Below are 17,939 nucleotides of genomic sequence, written 5' to 3' on the forward strand. Positions count from 1 at the left end.
GAAAATAATTTTCTCCATTTCAAATTTTTTCAATTTCCTTCGTTTAGTATATTTTGAAGAGTAGTATATTTAGTACACTACCGTCATTAAAACTTTAAAAAAAAAAGTGAAAGAAATTTAAAATTGAGAAAATTCTTTTCCACTCTGAAATGCTAAGTTAAGGCAGCCGGGTAAGGCTTCGAATATTCATTTATTAATTTTTTGAAAGGTGTTTATGGTTTTTTTGTTTAAAAAAAAAAACATGAAATAGTTTTAAGGTATTTGTTTGTTAATGAAGAAAAAAATAAATGGAAATGGAAAAGGCTTTCTTAAGAAATAAACCTCTTAAAAAGTAGTATTAAAAGACTCTTTAATAAAAAAATAAAAACCTCTAAAAATAACAATATTTTAATTGATGATAAAATTAACATTAATCGTCTCATAAAGTCAATATTTCATTACTTTCTTTTACGAGACATAAAAATATTAAAAAAATCAACCCCTGTACTTAAAATATATTATTCAATATTAAAATATTAAAAAAAAATCATTTAAATTTATATCGATAAAGGGGAAAGATTTTCTTCGTGAGTAATGATTACGTATGTGCAAGTGTATATAGGCTTAGGACAAGAAGATTACGTTGGTGCAGAGGTATTTAATGTTCAGATCCTGTGCTGCGTGTCTGAAAGGGAAAGATCGCAGAGAGGTCGGGAGACGGCCGAATGTTTCCTTTCTCATTTATGAGACAAGAAGTTGCTTGGCTTTTCTTGGTATTATTTTCACCTTGTCAGAACTTCACCTCCATATGTATCCGGATCCGGATCCGTGCTGCTTCTACATCATTGTATTCGGCTGATTTTCTTCATTACGACAAGATCTAATTATAACAAATTATAACATATCATCAACCACTAAATTTGTTTATTTAGAAAAATAAGAAAAATGTTAAAGTGTTTTTTTAATATTTTAATGATGTCTTTTTAATTGTGATGTAATTTTTAAAATTATTAATAAATTAAGAATTAATAATAATAATAATCTCAAATTCAACGATGATTTTAAAAGTCACATCACAGTTGAAAAAACACTAGAAGAATACATAACATTTCTTAAAAAATAAAAATAAAAAACTTGAATCCTTTCGGGTTCCTTGCCTAAATTTCACATAATTCAAACAAACAATTTCAAAATATAACAATCCTAAATTTGTGTCTTAAGCCTCTCAAACGTCATGTCAAAAAGATTTAGGTTCGTTTGGTGGAGTTTTTTAGAGGGTATTTTTTATTTTTTTAATTATGATATAATATAAATGTAAAAATAATTTATGAGTATTTTGTGTTTTAAGTTATTTATTAATACTTTCATTTTTTGCTAAAAGAATATCCTAAAAAATGTTGACAAACGAGCACCCTGAACATCTACCCAAACTACCCGCCCTCCAATGGGATTACTTGATATACAAAGTTTGAAAGATAAAGCGAACTTACGCAATAAACAAATTAGGTTCTTTTAGAAAAATAAACAAATATAAACATACCCTTAAAGAATTGTTTTCCTCTTACGAAGAAAAAAAAAATACTGTTGTAGAAAATCTCTATTTCTGTCACCCCTGATAAATATCAGGCTTGATAGTCTCACTATCCTTAACAATCTGAATATCTAGTCCACTCAGCCTAATGCCCAAGCTCAAAGCCCATTTAATATAAAAATGAAATCACTAAAACAGCCCACCACTATATAGCAATAATAAAAAGAATGTGAAACTTCCCTGTAACCTTATCCTTCATTCAATTAAACAAAAAAAAAACAAAAAAAGAATGTGGAACTTATCACATGGCAAGCATTCAAGTCTCGCTATAAAATTAACACTCTCTCCAAAAGGCAAACAGGTATGTATTATTTCTCTTTTTAAAACTCTCCATTCGGTTTCTTGCTCTCAAGCATAAGACTAATTTAATCATCAGAGTGTCCTCGGTCCCTTAGGAGACGAACCGACTCCAATGATCACTTTTTCTATTTTGCAGAAACTTCATCACTAGTCTGGCCATCTGAAAACTATTAAAACAATAAATATGAAATTTGATCACAACAATTCAAAATATTTTACTAGCTGAATCAATTCATAACAAGTTTCCTTCAATCGATCATGCATGATATTGCAGATTGGTGGCAATTTGCCAGAAGCAATTTTCAGATGTGCAATTTTTGTGTTTTTATTGATGCATTAAATCATATATTTTGTATCATCCGAATAATAAACAACTTTATTAGATTCATCACTCACAGTTGGCTTTCTCCTATCACCTCCACTCTGCTCTCACTGGACACATTGTTGGGCACCCTTCAATGCCAGTAAAGCAGCTCCATAGGCAGCCTCTGTCTGAATTGCCCTACTCACAGGCAAACCAAGCACTCTCTCGCGTATCTTGGTCCATTTCACATTTTTTGCACCACCTCCAGCCGTGAACACTTCTTCAACTTGGGTTGCTCCAAGATCCTTCAGCAAGCCATACGCCTTTGCCTGAAGATTTTTTATATGATAAAGAGACATCCATGTCACAAGGCTCTAGTTTAAGATTTCAACATGTTTCCTCTTGCCAATTTGCAACAAGTTTTGAACAAATAGGAGTCCTCATACCTCAATACGTGCAATTGATTCTAAAATCCCATGCAAGTATTCAGCATCACTTTCTGGTCGTGGATGTAACCTGCACAAAAATGAGAACAAAATGAATCGTTCTAACTGCAGGAGCTTCATTTATGCACAATTAGATGCATGTGTGCCGGTGTATATAACATCCCAATCCTATATTGAGAAGATGATTAGTTCACATAGAGTTAGTAGATTATAAAAGAACTTATAGGTGTTTAAGTCTCACATTGATTCTTAATAGTGAGACTGAGTTTTATAAGTAATTTTAGAGAGCTCCAGTTGCAATTTAACTAACATATGTGACTAGCAATTGTCCTGAAACGATACAGTATATACTGGCAGGAAAAGGGTAGGAGGGTTGTCTACGCTTTTTAAAACAGATCAATTTAGTGATATGCCAAACTGAACCAAATCAATTGACAGACCATGGGATATTAATCATCACATTATCAGTTGAAGATTACAGTCCACATAGTGTATTGCTCCGAATGTCTCAAAACCAACACATCTGATTTTATAAAGTAGAAACCTGATAAAGACAACCTCCTAACAGGAACTCCAAGTAAATCAACTTTGCTCATGCATGCCTATCATTATTCTAACTCTTGTAAAATGGCATATAAATACTTGGATGAAGATATAAATCACCTCTAATCCATCACATTCTGGGATGTATATTCTAATATCAAGTCCAAATGCCAAACCTTAAGATATCATTAAAGGGATTACCCAATTAACAAAAAGGAAGAACAGAGGTATTTTCCTCAGCCACAGGTAACAAATCCCCAAGCAACACTCACAATCTCGCCTTCAGCTCTGGCATGGACATACAAAACTTGAACTTTTTTTTTGGGTGATATTTTAGATGATAATCACAGATTAGTCGGAAATGACAAACAGGTTGCATTATTGATTTACAAAACTTGAACTTAGGCCCAAAAAGCTTTGATCTCTTTAAACAATTGTCAAACAAACCTATGCCATATAAATAGTTTTTGCTAAGAGACAGTGGTAGAGGCTAGAGCCATGATTTTTCTCTTAGGGGCACCAAACTAGTGAAACAATATAACTAGCAATGAAGTTTAAACATTATATAAAAGAAAAATTCAAACGAGATTCTTTGTATACTAACAGTACCTAGAATTAAAAAGGAGTATACAAAAGTATATATAGTCAACTTGGACATAAATATTATACAAAAAAAAAAACATAAAAATTTCACCAAAGTTCCTATAATAGTGGGACCCATAGCTGTTTTAGATAATGGAAATCATTTATCAACACTTTTTAGCTAAAACTTTCAGTTATTTATTTCTCGATATAGATAACTAAATCATTTTTAAGAAAGTCATCTTCCATCTAGTTGTAAAGTCATGTTTTAATGATATCTACGTTGAAGATGCTCACTCTACAGTAGCTGTTGAAGCCAGAAAAGTTAACACAACGCAGTTGAAAACAATCCATTCAAATTCATCAAAATAAGAAGAAGAAAATCCACTCAATAAGAACTAGTTTCAAAGAAATATGCTTTTTTTTTTTTTTTTTTTTTTTTAACTTTCATCATAGGTCAATTCAACCAAATACCAAAAATTCAAAAAAAAAAAATATTCTTTGATATTGTCTCATACAGTTTTCTGGATATATTTCATTCTCACATAATTTTGCTCCATAAAAACATAAAATATTGTTGCCACTTTTGATTTGGCTTCTATGTTGGATTTTATGTCATTCTTTTTCTGTTTCTGTTTTTTTGATAGATCATGGGACTCATAGATACCTTAAAAACAGAATAAAATGATCGACATTTATCTATAATCAGGACATGCAAAGAGTCTTAGAATAATGGTAAAACGGCAACAAGTTGATACATAGAGAAGACCCAGCCAATTTTTCTGTGTCTACTAATTGTTGTAGCGTACTCCCTGGTAACGTTAAACAGAGAAACCTAAGTTCTCACTTTTAAGTCTACCTGCTGTACTTGCTTTACTGCAGACAGAAATCCACAAACCAAAAGACATAGAATGTAGAAATATCAGGGTTGAGATGTCAGTTCTAGTTACATTGTTGTCTTCAGCCAGATTACAACCAAAAGCAAGATTAGTTATTTCAATATCTGCAAAACAGGGGAGAGAGAGAAAGGACAGAGGAGGGGATGGCAGTTTCCCATCAAACATGACCACACAACATACAACATCTAAATCCTCAAAAAAAAAAAAGTGTCTCTAAGTAGCAGATGGCCAAGCTCCAACTAGGTTCCTTAATTTTGTAAATATTTTCAAGGCCTTTCAAGTTGCAATTTATTTTCATATTACTTACCATGAAGGATGGTGCAGACGCAAAATTAATCCCAACATATTCTACTTTTTTTCAAAACTTGTAACCACGTATATACCTTAATATGCAAATAATAGGGTATGCTTCTGAAAATTAAGATTCAAGCACATATAAAAAGGATTAATATATAAAAATGAGATTCTATTAGATTTAGAATGACTCTTACAAATTCCATAAAGAAGTTAGGTAGAGATTCATTACCTAGGAGCCATCTTTGGATCTGCCATGGGAAATCTCTCTCCAACCGTTGGCAGAGGGTAGTAGTCTAGTGGAGAGGTTTTCATGGGATTAATCTGTTCACTTAAGTTCTCCAACTGCTCATCAGTAAAAATTTGTCGAAGAACAGCTCCACCGGTATTTGAAGCACCTCCAACAAGCCACTTATCATCCAGACGATGACTATACACCCCATATCGTGCATCCTCGATCCTACTGGTGCTCAGTAATTTGATAGCAAGGGTTGAACCCAAAGAAGTGACCTAAATATCAGCATTACAAACAAAATTCATGAAAATTCAGAGAACAGCTTAATCGCATCAATGTTAAGCAAAAAGTTCCTAGGAAATTTTAGAAATCATCTGAACAGAAAAAAATAATAAAAAAAAAAACCATAGCACTATGAAATGCAATATCTGCGGTAGGGTGAATTTCACATTTGGCTTCATGCTGAAATAAATGTGACGTCTAAAACATGGAAATGGAAACCCCAACCATGTGTTACAATTTCCTTAATGATTAAATGAGAAAGGTAAGTGTAGCAGATATCTCACAGCTTTCCCTGGTTGTGTTGCACGAGCTGCAAGAAAGGCGGCTATACTATCAGTGGTTCCAGTGCATACAACACAATCTTTTGGAAAACCTGCACAGATGTATTTTATAAACTTGAAATTACATGAAATCTTCCAAAGGAACTTTTTTAAAGAAATGTTTTATCAAAGTTGTCAATTCCCAGCGAATAACAATTCAACTAAGCTTCCAATTGATAACAATGTAGCTAGAAATTGTGTCTCAGAAGAAAATTACAGCGCATATAGGCTTCATTACGAGACTACTTAATTGAAAGAAGACATACTATATTGTGTTCTAACGTCCTCTTTTAAAGAGCCAATTGGACTTCCAGGAGCTTTGACAGAAGGCAGAAGTTTAGAATACGGCTGCGAGAGCAACCAGGGTGGATAGGAGTCAAGTCCAGGATCATAGCCTACCTGTGAAAGATAACAACAATCAAAATAGTTTTTCCAACACAAAATTTTGGCAATTGACAAGTGGTAGAGGTAGCAAGTCCTAAATGGAAAGAAATATTCAAAACTACCTTCAAAGCATTATTGTAATCGGTCACTCCAAGATTTCCATGAAGAAGCCACAACAGCCAATCTGCTTGATGCAACAATGCTGCAGAATCTTTATTTGAATCATAAACATTCCACCATGAGACGAGCTTGCACAGAGTCGAGGACCCAGCACAAACTGTATGGTTTTCAGGAGCGATAGACTTTACTTTCGGTAAAGCATCAGAACAGCTCTCATTGTAGAGGAAAGGTCTCCACAATGGTTCTCCTGTCGTGCTGCAATACCAAATTCAGAATGCCCTCTTCAAATGCATCTTGACATGGGAAAGGAAAACAAGGCAAACGATAGGGGACAAATCTCAAAGGTACCCACCTGTCTATAATTATAGTAGTTGCAGAAGTCCCATCAATGGAAATGGAAGCAATAAGCTGGCGAAGATGAAATGGAACGTCTTCAAGCAGCAAGAGAAGTGTTGATTTCCAAGAATGTATCCAATCTATTGCGTCTTTGCTCTTTCTAGACATCAGAAACAAAATTCTCAGTTCACCTGGGCAATAAATTTTGTTGCAGTAGTACATATAACCATTACATTCTTCTTGTTGAGCATCATTAAGTACATAAGGTGAGTGTGACATCCCATAAAATTAGTCCCACATTGGTTCATTACAAAGTGAGATTGAGGTTGGAGTGGTTGTACAAATGTAGCTAACATTTTTCATGAGTCGATACTAATGATATGCTTTCCTAGCTCCGTAAGTGAGAGCTAGTTCATGTATGCAATTTCTATGCAAATTTGGTAATGCGCAGACAATTTCTGGAATAAAATCTAACCCAACAATTTATTCATCCAAAAAAAAAAAAAAAATCTAGCCCAACAATTTACTTGGCCCGCATCACCAAAATTCCAAGACCTTTTTTTTTTTCCATGATAAAAATTCTCTCAAATGTTCAAGACACTACCATGCCCAGTATTATGCAGTCTAGAAATTTAGATTGCTTAAAACACGTTGCATTCATTTATAAATAAAAATTCCAAAAGATAAACTATTATTACCTTATATAGCGGATATTCCCTCTTTCCTTCAGCGTGAATTGTCCCTTGCTTATCGATGAGCGCAAATCTTGCACCAGACGTGCCAAAATCCATTCCAAGATAAAGCCGCTCCCCGGCTTGAAGACCCACTTCTGGGTTACCTTCGTGGCTCGCAAAAATCATTGTCTTTGGTCTTGTTTTGCTTGCAATATCAGATAACCCACCTCTTGAACTACAATAGCCTGTGAAAATTATGCAAATTAAGCGTAGAGTAAACACGTGAAACAGTGAAACTTGTACCTAAAACTCGACTATGTATTACTGTATAATAAACGCCATGGGGAGAGAGAGATGTACCGTGTTTTGGTAATGAGGGCCGGAGGAAGTGGAATGAGGCAGTGGGATGGTGGATTGGGGAAAGCATATTCATTTGAGTGTGTGCTTTGCTCTCTTCCTGGATAGAGGGAGAGGGGTTTGGAAATTCGGTTGGATTAACCAACTGGAAAATCCACCGGAGAAAGGGAAGAAAAAAAAATGGAAAGGGATAACGTTGCAACGGCGTCGTTTCTTTGGCGCTCTACGAGTTGATAGCATATTTTTTCAAATTATCAATTGTTTTAAAAAATTTATATATTTAATTATTTAATTAACATTTGAACACCTCTCATGTAAAGTATTTTAATTAAAATAAAAGATAAATTAAGGAGTTAATGTTTAAATTATTAATCTTTGATCTAATATGTATTTTCGGTGATGGCTTGATAGCTAACTCGTTTGTCCAAGATATGCCAATCATCTGGAGCCTAGGCACATAGGAAAGGTTTGAAAATTTTTTGGTAAAGTCCATTTAACCCCATCAAACTACCACCTTAATAATAATTTACCCCTCAAACTATTAATTACGACAATTTACCTCTCAAACTATCAAAACAATGACAATGTACCCCTCAATGCTAGTAAAATGACGAAATTAACCCTATAAAATTTTCAATAAGACAAAAATACCCTTAAAATTTTGAAAAAAAAAAATTAATATTTTTGTTTTTATTTTAGTAAGAGTAATTTCGTCATTTTTTAAATTGGGGGTATATTGTCATTGTCTTGATAGTTTGGATGGTAAATTGTTGCAATTGATAGTTTTGGGAGTAGATTGTTATTAAAGTGGTAGTTTGAATAAGTTAAGTGGACTTTATCCAAAAATTTTATGCTTAGTCTATTATGACCCAAAAAGATATGAATGCGTCATTTTGTGCTTATACTTATTTGGTAGAGTTTCTTTATTGGCCCACAAAGTGTTGGCCCATACAAGCTTAGGGACAAGCTCGAGTGTGCATATTTGGAACAGAGTAATGTTAGAAATTATACTTTTATCTTATCGTTATCTCACTTTATTAACGTGACAATGTCAATTAGCCCTTAATTTTATTTTTATTTTTTTAAACAATAACTGATCTAATGGCCGATTAACACTATCATGTTAGCACAATAAGATAAGTGTGAGTTTTAGAGATAGAGATTCTAATAATTTTATTGTCTGAATTGCTAGCAATTTAAATAATAATTGTGAAAGGTTTACCTATTCAACAAGTTTTAAACGGTTGGTTCACTTAGTATAACAGGTCAATCTCACATAAACTATTTCATATTTGCTATTCATTTGTGACCAAAAACAAGGCCGAGTGTGTATGATTTTCTTCGTGAGTAATAATTATCTATGTGGGAGGGTATATATATGGGTCTGTTTGTTAAATGGTTTTCGCAAAGGGAAAGGCAACCCATTATTTTATTTTTTTAATATTTTATTACTTTTTACATTACATTAATCACTTTTTTTTATTATTTAAATAAAAAAATCACTATAAAACAAAAAAAAATTTATTTTTTTATACTAAATATTCTTATTTTTTTTATTTTTTTCTTCGCATCAATCAATTTGTATGGTATCAAACCGGAACCGAAACTGAAACAAAATGGTTTACCAAACCAACCCATAGGAAGATTACGTTGGTGCAGAGGTATTTAATGTTCAGATTCTGTGCAAGGTGAAAGATCGCAGAGAGGTTATACGTAATGTTTCCTTTCTCATTTATGAGACAAGAAGTTGCTTGGCATTTCTTGGTATTATTTTCAACTTGTCAGAATTTCACCTCCATATATGATGGTGCTTTTACATCATTGTATTCGGCTGATTTTCTTCGTTCAGAAGATCTAATTATTACATAATACATATCATCTCCCACTAAATTTGTTTATTCAGAAAAATAAAAAAGATGGACAATGAAATAATACTTTTTGTAGATTTTATACACATGAGGATTTCTGAAATGCTCTTTTCGAAACACTCCAAACCTATTCCCGAGGTTGAATTCTTTTTTTCTTTTTCCCTCCAAAAGCTTGCTTCTCTTCCTTTTCTTCTTCTTTTTTCATCTTTTACTGGAGAAAAACAAAACCAGAAAAGCTTTGACAACAAGCTTTTGCAATTGTTTCGGACCACAACTGCTGTGGCTTTGTTCATATCTGATATCGAAAACTTTAGAAAAATTACGACCAAGCAGGGATCACACTACGGAACTGGTATTCCTGTTTTGAGTTTTTTTGTCCATTTTCGCAGTTTATTTTGGTCTTTTAGTGGGTTTGCTGTATAGGGGATTGGGGTTGTTTTATGCTGCCTGTTTGTTATTTGTTATTTGTTATTTGTTGTCTCTCTAGTTGTTGTCCCTGAAGCAAGATAATATTTTTATAACAAAAACAGTGAAGACTTGTAAGGAATAATCTCATGTAATCTATTGCTTAAACAAAAAAAAAAAAAAAAAGTTGCGGTGCAGACTTTAAATAAGGTTTTTAGTATTTTAATTTTTTTTTTTTCTATTCAATATATTACTTTTTGTTTTTAAAAAGACACTTTAAACTAAACCTAAAATTAAGACCAAAACCTAAGAGCCAGTCAAGTGCTAATGTGTGTGTATATATATATATATATATAAATCTTCCAACAAAATGTAATGTCTTGTTTGACTTATATAATTTTATTTCTTGTTTGTTGATGCCAGAAATATACTTTTGTAACAAAAAAAAAAAAAAATAGATAGCATTATGGACGATTCCCTTCAAAATATGAATACTCAAATAGATTGGACACCTAAAGTTGATATGGAATTTAATACCCTAGAGGATGCATGGGAGCATTGGGAAAATTATGGAAAGCAAATGGGTTTTGGAGTGAGAAAAAAATTTATAAATAAAAGTAAGTTGGATGGAAAAGTAACATCGAGAGGATTTGTTTGTTGCAAGGAAGGTGTTCAAAGAGTAGACAAGCGGGATCATCTTTACTCTTGCCATCCAAGTGAAATAAAAACTAACTGCCATGTGCGGTTGTTTATTTCATTAGTACGAGAGACTGGGAAGTACAGGGTTTATGATTTTGTAGCTGAACATAATCATATTTTGCATCTTCAAGAAATTGTTCATATGATGAGGTCGCATAAAAAAATGTTAGAAGTTCAATCATTTGCAATTGATTTGGCACGTGCTTTTGAAATCTCACCTAGGGCAACCCATGCGCTGATGAATGGAGAGGCTGGTGGGAGAGCAAATCTTGGATATACTGAGCTTGATCAAAAAAATTATCTTCGAACAAGACGGCAAAAGAGTTTGATATATGGTGAAGCTGGTTACTTATTAAGGTACTTTCACGAACAACTTGCTAAAAATCCATTGTTTCAATACGCTGTCCAATTAGATAATGAGGAGTAAATGACTAACATTTTTTGGGTTGATGCTAGAATGATCATTGACTATGCCTATTTTGGTGATGTTATGACGTTGGACACTACATATGGCACGAATAAAGAATTGAGACCCTTAGTTGTCTTTACTGGTTTTAATCACCATAGAAGAGTTGTGATTTTTTGGCCTGCACTTTTATATGATGAAACGGTAGAATCATTTAAATGGCTTTTTGAAAATTTCTTAGATGCACATGGAGGTAAAAAGCCTCAAACAATATTTACAGATCAAGAAGCTGCAATGGCAAAGGCATTAACTGAGGTGATGCCAGACACCTGGCATGGATTGTGCACTTGGCACATAATGCAAAATTGCATCAAATATTTGGGGAATTTGATGAAGGATGGTTCTCATTTTTTACGGGACTTTAAATCTTGTATGTTTGAATATGAAGATGAGACTGAATTTGAAAATGCTTGGAAAAAAATGATTCAGCGATATAATGGTGGGTTAGTTAGTTGGTTAGACTGTATGTACAAATTGAAGACAAAATTGGCCAAGTGTCACATGAAGAATGCATTTACTTTGGGAGTGCGGAGTACTCAACTCAATGAAAGCTTGAATGGGGACTTGAAAGCTTACTTAAAATCAAATTTTGGTATAGTGGAATTTTTTCAACATTTTGAGCAGGTGGTAGAGCAAAAGCGGCATAAGGCATTGGAGACTGAAAATAATGCTCGACAAAAAATGTCCACATTGGGATTGAAGAATTCTCCTTTGTTAAAGCATGCGGCACAGACGTATACTCCTGTGATATTTGAAAAAATTCACGATGAATATGACTATACATCAGCAATGATAATAAAACATTGCAATGAGAGTCAGTTTGTGCATGAATATATTGTTGCACTTTATGAGAAAGACAAGGAATATAAAGTAATTTTCAACCGTGACAATAAGATAATCTTATGTAGTTGCATGAAGTTTGAAACATTTGGAATTTTGTGTTGCCATGCTTTGAAAGTTTTTAACTTGCTTGATATTAAGATAATTCCTGATACATACATTTTGAAGAGGTGGACAAGAGAAGCAAAGAGTGGGCATATCTATGTTAAGACCAAAAATGTGGAAGAGGATGTGAATTTAAATGTTATACAATGATATAGAAAATTGTGTCCAAGGGTGGTAAAAGCAGTCGCTGAAGCAACTGACAATGATGAGGCATATGCTGTTGTAGAGGGAATGTTAGAGGAAATGGAAAAAACATGTTCAAGATATAAAAAATTCAAGTACTACTAATAATGAAGCTCACATGTCATTGTCAAATAGCAATGAAACTACGATTCATACCCCATATGTTGAGAATTTACTTGAAACAGTTAAAGGGATCAAAAAGAAGGAAGGTTGGAAAGGTGGAAAACGATTTAGAAGTTGGGTTGAGAATCAGTCAAAGAATAACACAAAAATTACAACAAAAAATAATGTTGGGGAAAAGTTTTTTCAAGTAACATTCTACCTTTATAAATTTACATTTATCTCATATGACTTATTAGATTTAATACTATAAGGTACGTTAAATTTTCTTTTTACTTACAAGAAATTAATTGTTCTCTCAACATTCAGGATGGTAACTCTAACTCACATGCAAAATGTTATTCTTGTCAGGTGAACATAATTTGAGTTTGTAGCGAAATAGCCTTAAATCATTGTAATTTTCTAATATGTCTGAATGCATTTCATGTTTGTTGTTTTTGTTAATGATATTTTATTTTGTTTTATAATATAGCGAATTGAGCAAGTGCCTTATTCAGTACCAATGATAACATCTGAAAAACCATTTGGAGATAGACCTGAAATTGGTTTCAATGAATTTCTACAGGTAAACTTACATCATACTTGAAAAAGAATAATACGTCTCATATTAAGTTGACAAGTTAAGTGCTATGCTTTTTTTAGGTAACTGATGAATTCAATCTTACACCAACAGTGCAACACCTCCTGTTGATCGTGCAAATACAAATATGAATCTCAGGAATTTCCTTGGTAAGTAACAAACTTACAAATGAAAAGAAACTTTTTAGTACTTTCTTATTAATTTGAAAATTTACTTTGATTCTGGAAACATGTTCAGGACATTGATTTTCTATAGTCACTTGAGAAGATTTCAAAGGCCCGCTATGTTGGTGCGAGTTTAAATGGTGGCGTTGGTTTTGATTTTTGGGCTTTTGGAGGGTTGGCGTTGTTTAGATGATACTTTTGTGATTTGTGGAATCAATTCAATTTTGAAAATTATGTTACTATTGTGTGAAACTTTTTAGCCAATATGACAAGTTTTAGTCAATGTTACTATGCAGCATATGATTATCTTAATTTCTAGATTGAGAGCTGAAATTTCAACTAAATGATCAGACCTTGTTATTCTTAGAAGACATTAGAATTTGTAGATACTGGGATTGATGTTTGTAGAAATTGGGATATTGCTTTTGATGTATTGATATTTGGTTGTATTGAATATTGATGACAGATTTGGTAGTATTGTTGAGTATCTAGTGATCTAGCTCAAGTGCTAGAGTGGCATATTTCATCCAGGCAAGTGAACCACTCACGTGAGCTTGATTTTCATAATCATTCAAGTGAGCTTGAAATTCAAAACTAAGTGGTATCACAACACAACCCTTTAAGGATTTATAGTCTAGGAATTCTCAAATATTTGGAGACAAAGATAAAATCAAAAAACCAACGTATAGCTCAACATTCATCCTGGAATGCAAATTTCTAAAGATAGAAATCAATATCTTAATTTCATCTCCTGCCAATAGAAATGAATATAATCTGCAAGTTCTCATTTTGGCTTAAAAGTTTCAAACAACAGCAACATAATTTCAAAACACTGTATTTTTACATTTTCAAATATTTTTTGAAAAAATTTTAGTTACTGAACTAAAAAACAGCAAATCTCTTACATCTCTGCACAATTTGATTTTTGTAACTCCATTAATGTCCACATCCGATGACTCCAACTCTTTGCGCTCATTTGTTCCTCCAAAGCCAAAAGTGTTTGATAAAGCTACTCTAATTGGCATTTTTTTTTAAGAAGTCAATGGTGCAACTCCCTGCAATGGAGCACAACCATTTAGTCATGATTGCAGAGGGTAATTGCTGATATACGTCTAAATGTTAAGAAAGCTAGAATTACGTCTTTTAAATTGCAGATATTTGAGGAAATTTCCACAAATCCTTTTTCTTTCAAGTAATATAAACCCATGATTGTTTCATTTCCATGCAAAATCCAGTAGAAAAAGATCTGGGAAATAGAGTTGGGCAACAATGAGTCAAGGGTCCCTTACCACAACACCATAAAAGATGATTACATCATCACCTCTTGCAGGCATCCAAAACCACCAACCAATTCTATCGCAACATAAGGTCACATATGCAGGAAAACATAGAAATAGCAAAAAATTCACACATAAACAGTAACGTAAATAGTGTCTGGGTCAGATAGATATTAACAGTAAAGAACATACTCAACGCCAGAGATCACAAAGATTACCCACAAACCCATAAAATTTCTCACTCCAAAATCACCACTTCGGATGAACACCTAACCGGTTGATTACTTCTCAACCGAAAATTCAAGAGAAAATTAAAAACTCTTCCATTACACCCCTCTTACCACTCATTCGGCCAACACAAGAGCATCCAAAAAAAAATTCCCATTCCAGAAACAACCCAAGAAAACCTATCCAAACATTAGCAAGACTCTTCCTTCCCCCATTTGATTAAATAGAAAAAAGGCACAAAATTTCAAACTTCACCCATTCGGTTAAAAGAACACCCAAAAACCTTGAAAATTTAACAAGATAAGCGAAAGAAAAACAGAAAATGAGTGTAGAGAGTGATATTTACAACAAAAAATGAGCGAGAGCAGGGGAGAGAAGAAATACCTAAGGCTGGAAAAATTAAACACTTACCTAGCTGGCTCCTGTTTGGACACCGAGAAACACAAGGGCCAGAATTGGGCCAAAGTCTGCCACACCAGTAGCTTTCCTCCGCACACCGACAGTGGCCAAGCCACTGTGCCTCAATCCGCACCACGATTTTCTAGAGAGGGAGGAGGGAGAGAGGGGACATAGTGATTTTTGTTTGAAATACTCAAACAAAACAAGGGGCGTTTAAATTTTGAATTTCAAATTTGTTTACACGTGGCATATTTTAGGCCGTTTGTTGTAATGGACGGCCTAGATTATCAAAATTGGGGGCCGGCAATTTTTAAGCCATTGCCGAGGATCCCAATCCCCTAAATTTCACATAATTCAGACAAATAACTGCAAAATATCACAAGCCTAAATTTGTGTCTTAAGCCTCTCAAACGTCATGTCAAAAAGATTTAGGTTCGTTTGGTGGAGTTTTTTAGAGGGTATTTTTAATTATGATATAATATAAATGTAAAAATAATTTATGAGTATTTTGTGTTTTAAGTCATTTATTAATACTTTTTATTTTTTGCTTAAAAATGTTGACAAACGAGCACCCCAAACATCTACCCAGGCTACCCTCCCTCCGACATGGGATTACTTGAGTATTGATATACAAAGTTTGAAAGATAAAGTGAACTTATGCAATAAGCAAATTAGGGTCTTTTAGAAAAATAAGCAAATATAAAAATAACTTTAAAGAATTGTTTTCCTCAGAAGAAGAAAAAAATAAAAACACTGTTGTAAAAAATATTTATTTCTGTCGCCCGATAAATATCAGGCTTGGTAGTCTCACTGGGTTTAACAATCCGAATATCTAATCCACTCAGCATAACCCATTTAATATAAAAAAGAAATCACTAAAACAGTCCACTATATAGCAATAATCAAAAGAATGTGGAAGTATCACATGGCAAGCATTCAAGCCTCGCTATAAAATTACCATTCTCTCCAAAAGGCAAATAGATGTATTAATTCTCTCTTTAAAACTCTCCATTCGGTTTCTCGCTCTCAAGCAGAAGACTAATTTAATCATCAGACTGTCCCCGGTCCCTTAGGAGACCAACCGACTCCAATGATCACTTTCTCTGTTTTGGAGAAACTTCATCACCAGTCTGGCCGTCTGAAAACTATTAAAACAATCAATATGAAATTTGATCACAACTAGGGGTGCAAAGGCGGGCGGTTTTTAACCGCCCGCTAACCGCTAACCGCTATAACCGCCAACCGCCTAACCGCCTAACCGTCTAACCGCATTAACCGCTAACCGCCTAACCGCCATAACCGCCTAGCGGTTAGCGGTTAGCGGTTATTGGGTCTACTAACCGTAACCGCTAACCGCTAACCGCCTTTTTATATAATATATTTTTATAATTATAATTATAAAAATATTTATACATATAACATAATCACTTGATCATTAAATCACAATTTTTAAAAAAATAATTAAATCACAATTTGAGTATTAATATATTATCACTATAATTTATATGATTATATCATATAATCACTTGATCATTAAATCACAATTTTTTTTTAAAAATAATTAAATCACAATTTGAGTATTAATATATTATCACTATAATTTATATGATTATATCACATGAGATTGATTATTAAATCATTTGATTATATAATAACAAATTATACATATATAATATGACATAACTCATAAGTATACTAATTCATACTAATACAACAATTAAATATCTAGAGACTTATTTCCAATGTATGTTATAAACCTATAAGTCTATATAAGTCTACATATGTATATGAATAATATAAATGTATAATATCAATAGTTAATCATATGATTCAATGACAATTCAAATACTTTATTCAAGACTTCAAGTGAATCATATTATTAATGTACAATGATGATATGATTCGTATAATATCAAATTAAGTAATTGACATTGGATTAAACAATGACCAATGTGTTACTTATAAACATAATTTAAGTATTAATGTATTATCATTATAATTTTAGTAATTTATATATTATCACTATAATTGATATGATTATATCACATGATGACTTGATCATTAAATCATATGATTATATAATAATAAATAATACATATATAATATGACATAACTCATAAGTCATAAGTCTACAAGTTAATCATATGATTCATGTACAATGATAATCACAATTGATTCAATTGAATTAAACAATATGTTACTTATAACTACAAGTCTACAATTTAATTAAAGCATTATTAGATACTTTAGGAATTTAGGATTTAGGAGTTTGAACATTGCCATTTACCATTAGATATTAAGTTCAATTCAAAGAAAAAAGATTATAAGTAAATATGATAAGAATTTAAATAATTAATCATATGAATCATATGATATAATTTAATGAGACTATATGATTATATAATATCAAATTAAGTAATTGACATTAGATTCAACAATGTGTTACTTATAATCACAATTGAAGTATTAATGTATTTTTTGAACATTTTTTAGAAAAAAGAAATTTAACCATTTTTTGAAAGAAAAAAAAAAAGAAAATTAACAATTTTGAACAATTTTGAATTTTATATATATATATATAATTGCTTATAGTTATATTATATGCATATTGAATAATATAAATGTATAAGATAAATATTTAACTATATGATCCAATTACAATTCCAATACTTAATCAATTATTCATGTACAATGACAATGACAATGTGATTCATATAATATCAAATTAAGTAATTGACATTGGATTAAACAATGTGTTACTTATAACTACAATTGAAGTATTTTTGTTTGTTTGTAAGTTTATAAGATCAACACTTAATCATATGATCTAATGATAATTCAAATATTTATAGCAATTGGGCCCAAGAAGATATTAAAAATACAAGAAAAAAAATGAGGGTAAAAAAAAGCCCAAAAAAATAAGCCCAAAAAGCCCAAAAAAAAAGCCCAATTTTAAAAA

General features: G+C 32.3%; 2 protein-coding genes across 4 annotated transcripts; one reads left to right on the forward strand and one right to left on the reverse strand.

Moving 5' to 3' along the window:
* Positions 1 to 599: 599 nt before the first annotated feature.
* Positions 600 to 7,788, reverse strand: LOC132168245 (D-ribulose kinase-like). 3 transcript variants are annotated; one of them, XM_059579374.1, is made up of 10 exons: positions 7,650 to 7,788; positions 7,314 to 7,534; positions 6,632 to 6,771; positions 6,282 to 6,534; positions 6,042 to 6,174; positions 5,740 to 5,828; positions 5,171 to 5,448; positions 2,621 to 2,690; positions 2,267 to 2,503; positions 600 to 859 (listed from the first exon to the last, which is right to left on the reverse strand). In XM_059579374.1, exons 1-9 carry the CDS (start codon positions 7,720 to 7,722, stop codon positions 2,300 to 2,302), a joined length of 1,461 nt encoding a protein of 486 aa, XP_059435357.1. In that variant the 5' UTR covers positions 7,723 to 7,788; the 3' UTR covers positions 600 to 859; positions 2,267 to 2,299. The 3 variants fall into 3 exon arrangements, with proteins under 3 accessions (XP_059435357.1, XP_059435356.1, XP_059435355.1); XM_059579373.1 differs by lacking the exon at positions 600 to 859 and adding an exon at positions 1,810 to 2,037; XM_059579372.1 differs by lacking the exon at positions 600 to 859 and having other exon boundaries at positions 2,075 to 2,503.
* Positions 7,789 to 10,856: 3,068 nt separating this feature from the next.
* Positions 10,857 to 13,043, forward strand: LOC132170591 (protein FAR1-RELATED SEQUENCE 5-like). Its single transcript, XM_059581619.1, has 4 exons — positions 10,857 to 10,975; positions 11,075 to 12,155; positions 12,805 to 12,897; positions 12,975 to 13,043. The coding sequence occupies exons 1-4, from the start codon at positions 10,857 to 10,859 to the stop codon at positions 13,041 to 13,043; spliced, it is 1,362 nt and encodes a 453-aa protein (XP_059437602.1).
* The last annotated feature ends 4,896 nt before the right edge of the window (positions 13,044 to 17,939 follow it).

This window comes from Corylus avellana, chromosome ca1 (genome assembly GCF_901000735.1).
Source record: "Corylus avellana chromosome ca1, CavTom2PMs-1.0".
Taxonomy (NCBI): domain Eukaryota; kingdom Viridiplantae; phylum Streptophyta; class Magnoliopsida; order Fagales; family Betulaceae; genus Corylus; species Corylus avellana.

Excerpts from the sequence above, each read along its gene's own strand:
- LOC132168245 (XM_059579374.1), bottom strand. The coding sequence starts at position 7,722 with ATGAATATGCTTTCCCCAATCCACCATCCCACTGCCTCATTCCACTTC. Across the intron at positions 6,772-7,313 it reads GGGAATATCCGCTATATAAG|AGCAAAGACGCAATAGATTG; the intron begins GTAATAATAGTT and ends ATGTCTAGAAAG. Across the intron at positions 6,535-6,631 it reads ACTACTATAATTATAGACAG|CACGACAGGAGAACCATTGT; the intron begins GTGGGTACCTTT and ends TTGGTATTGCAG.
- LOC132170591 (XM_059581619.1), top strand. The coding sequence starts at position 10,857 with ATGAATGGAGAGGCTGGTGGGAGAGCAAATCTTGGATATACTGAGCTT. Across the intron at positions 10,976-11,074 it reads GAAGCTGGTTACTTATTAAG|AATGATCATTGACTATGCCT; the intron begins GTACTTTCACGA and ends GGTTGATGCTAG. Across the intron at positions 12,898-12,974 it reads GTTTCAATGAATTTCTACAG|GTAACTGATGAATTCAATCT; the intron begins GTAAACTTACAT and ends TGCTTTTTTTAG.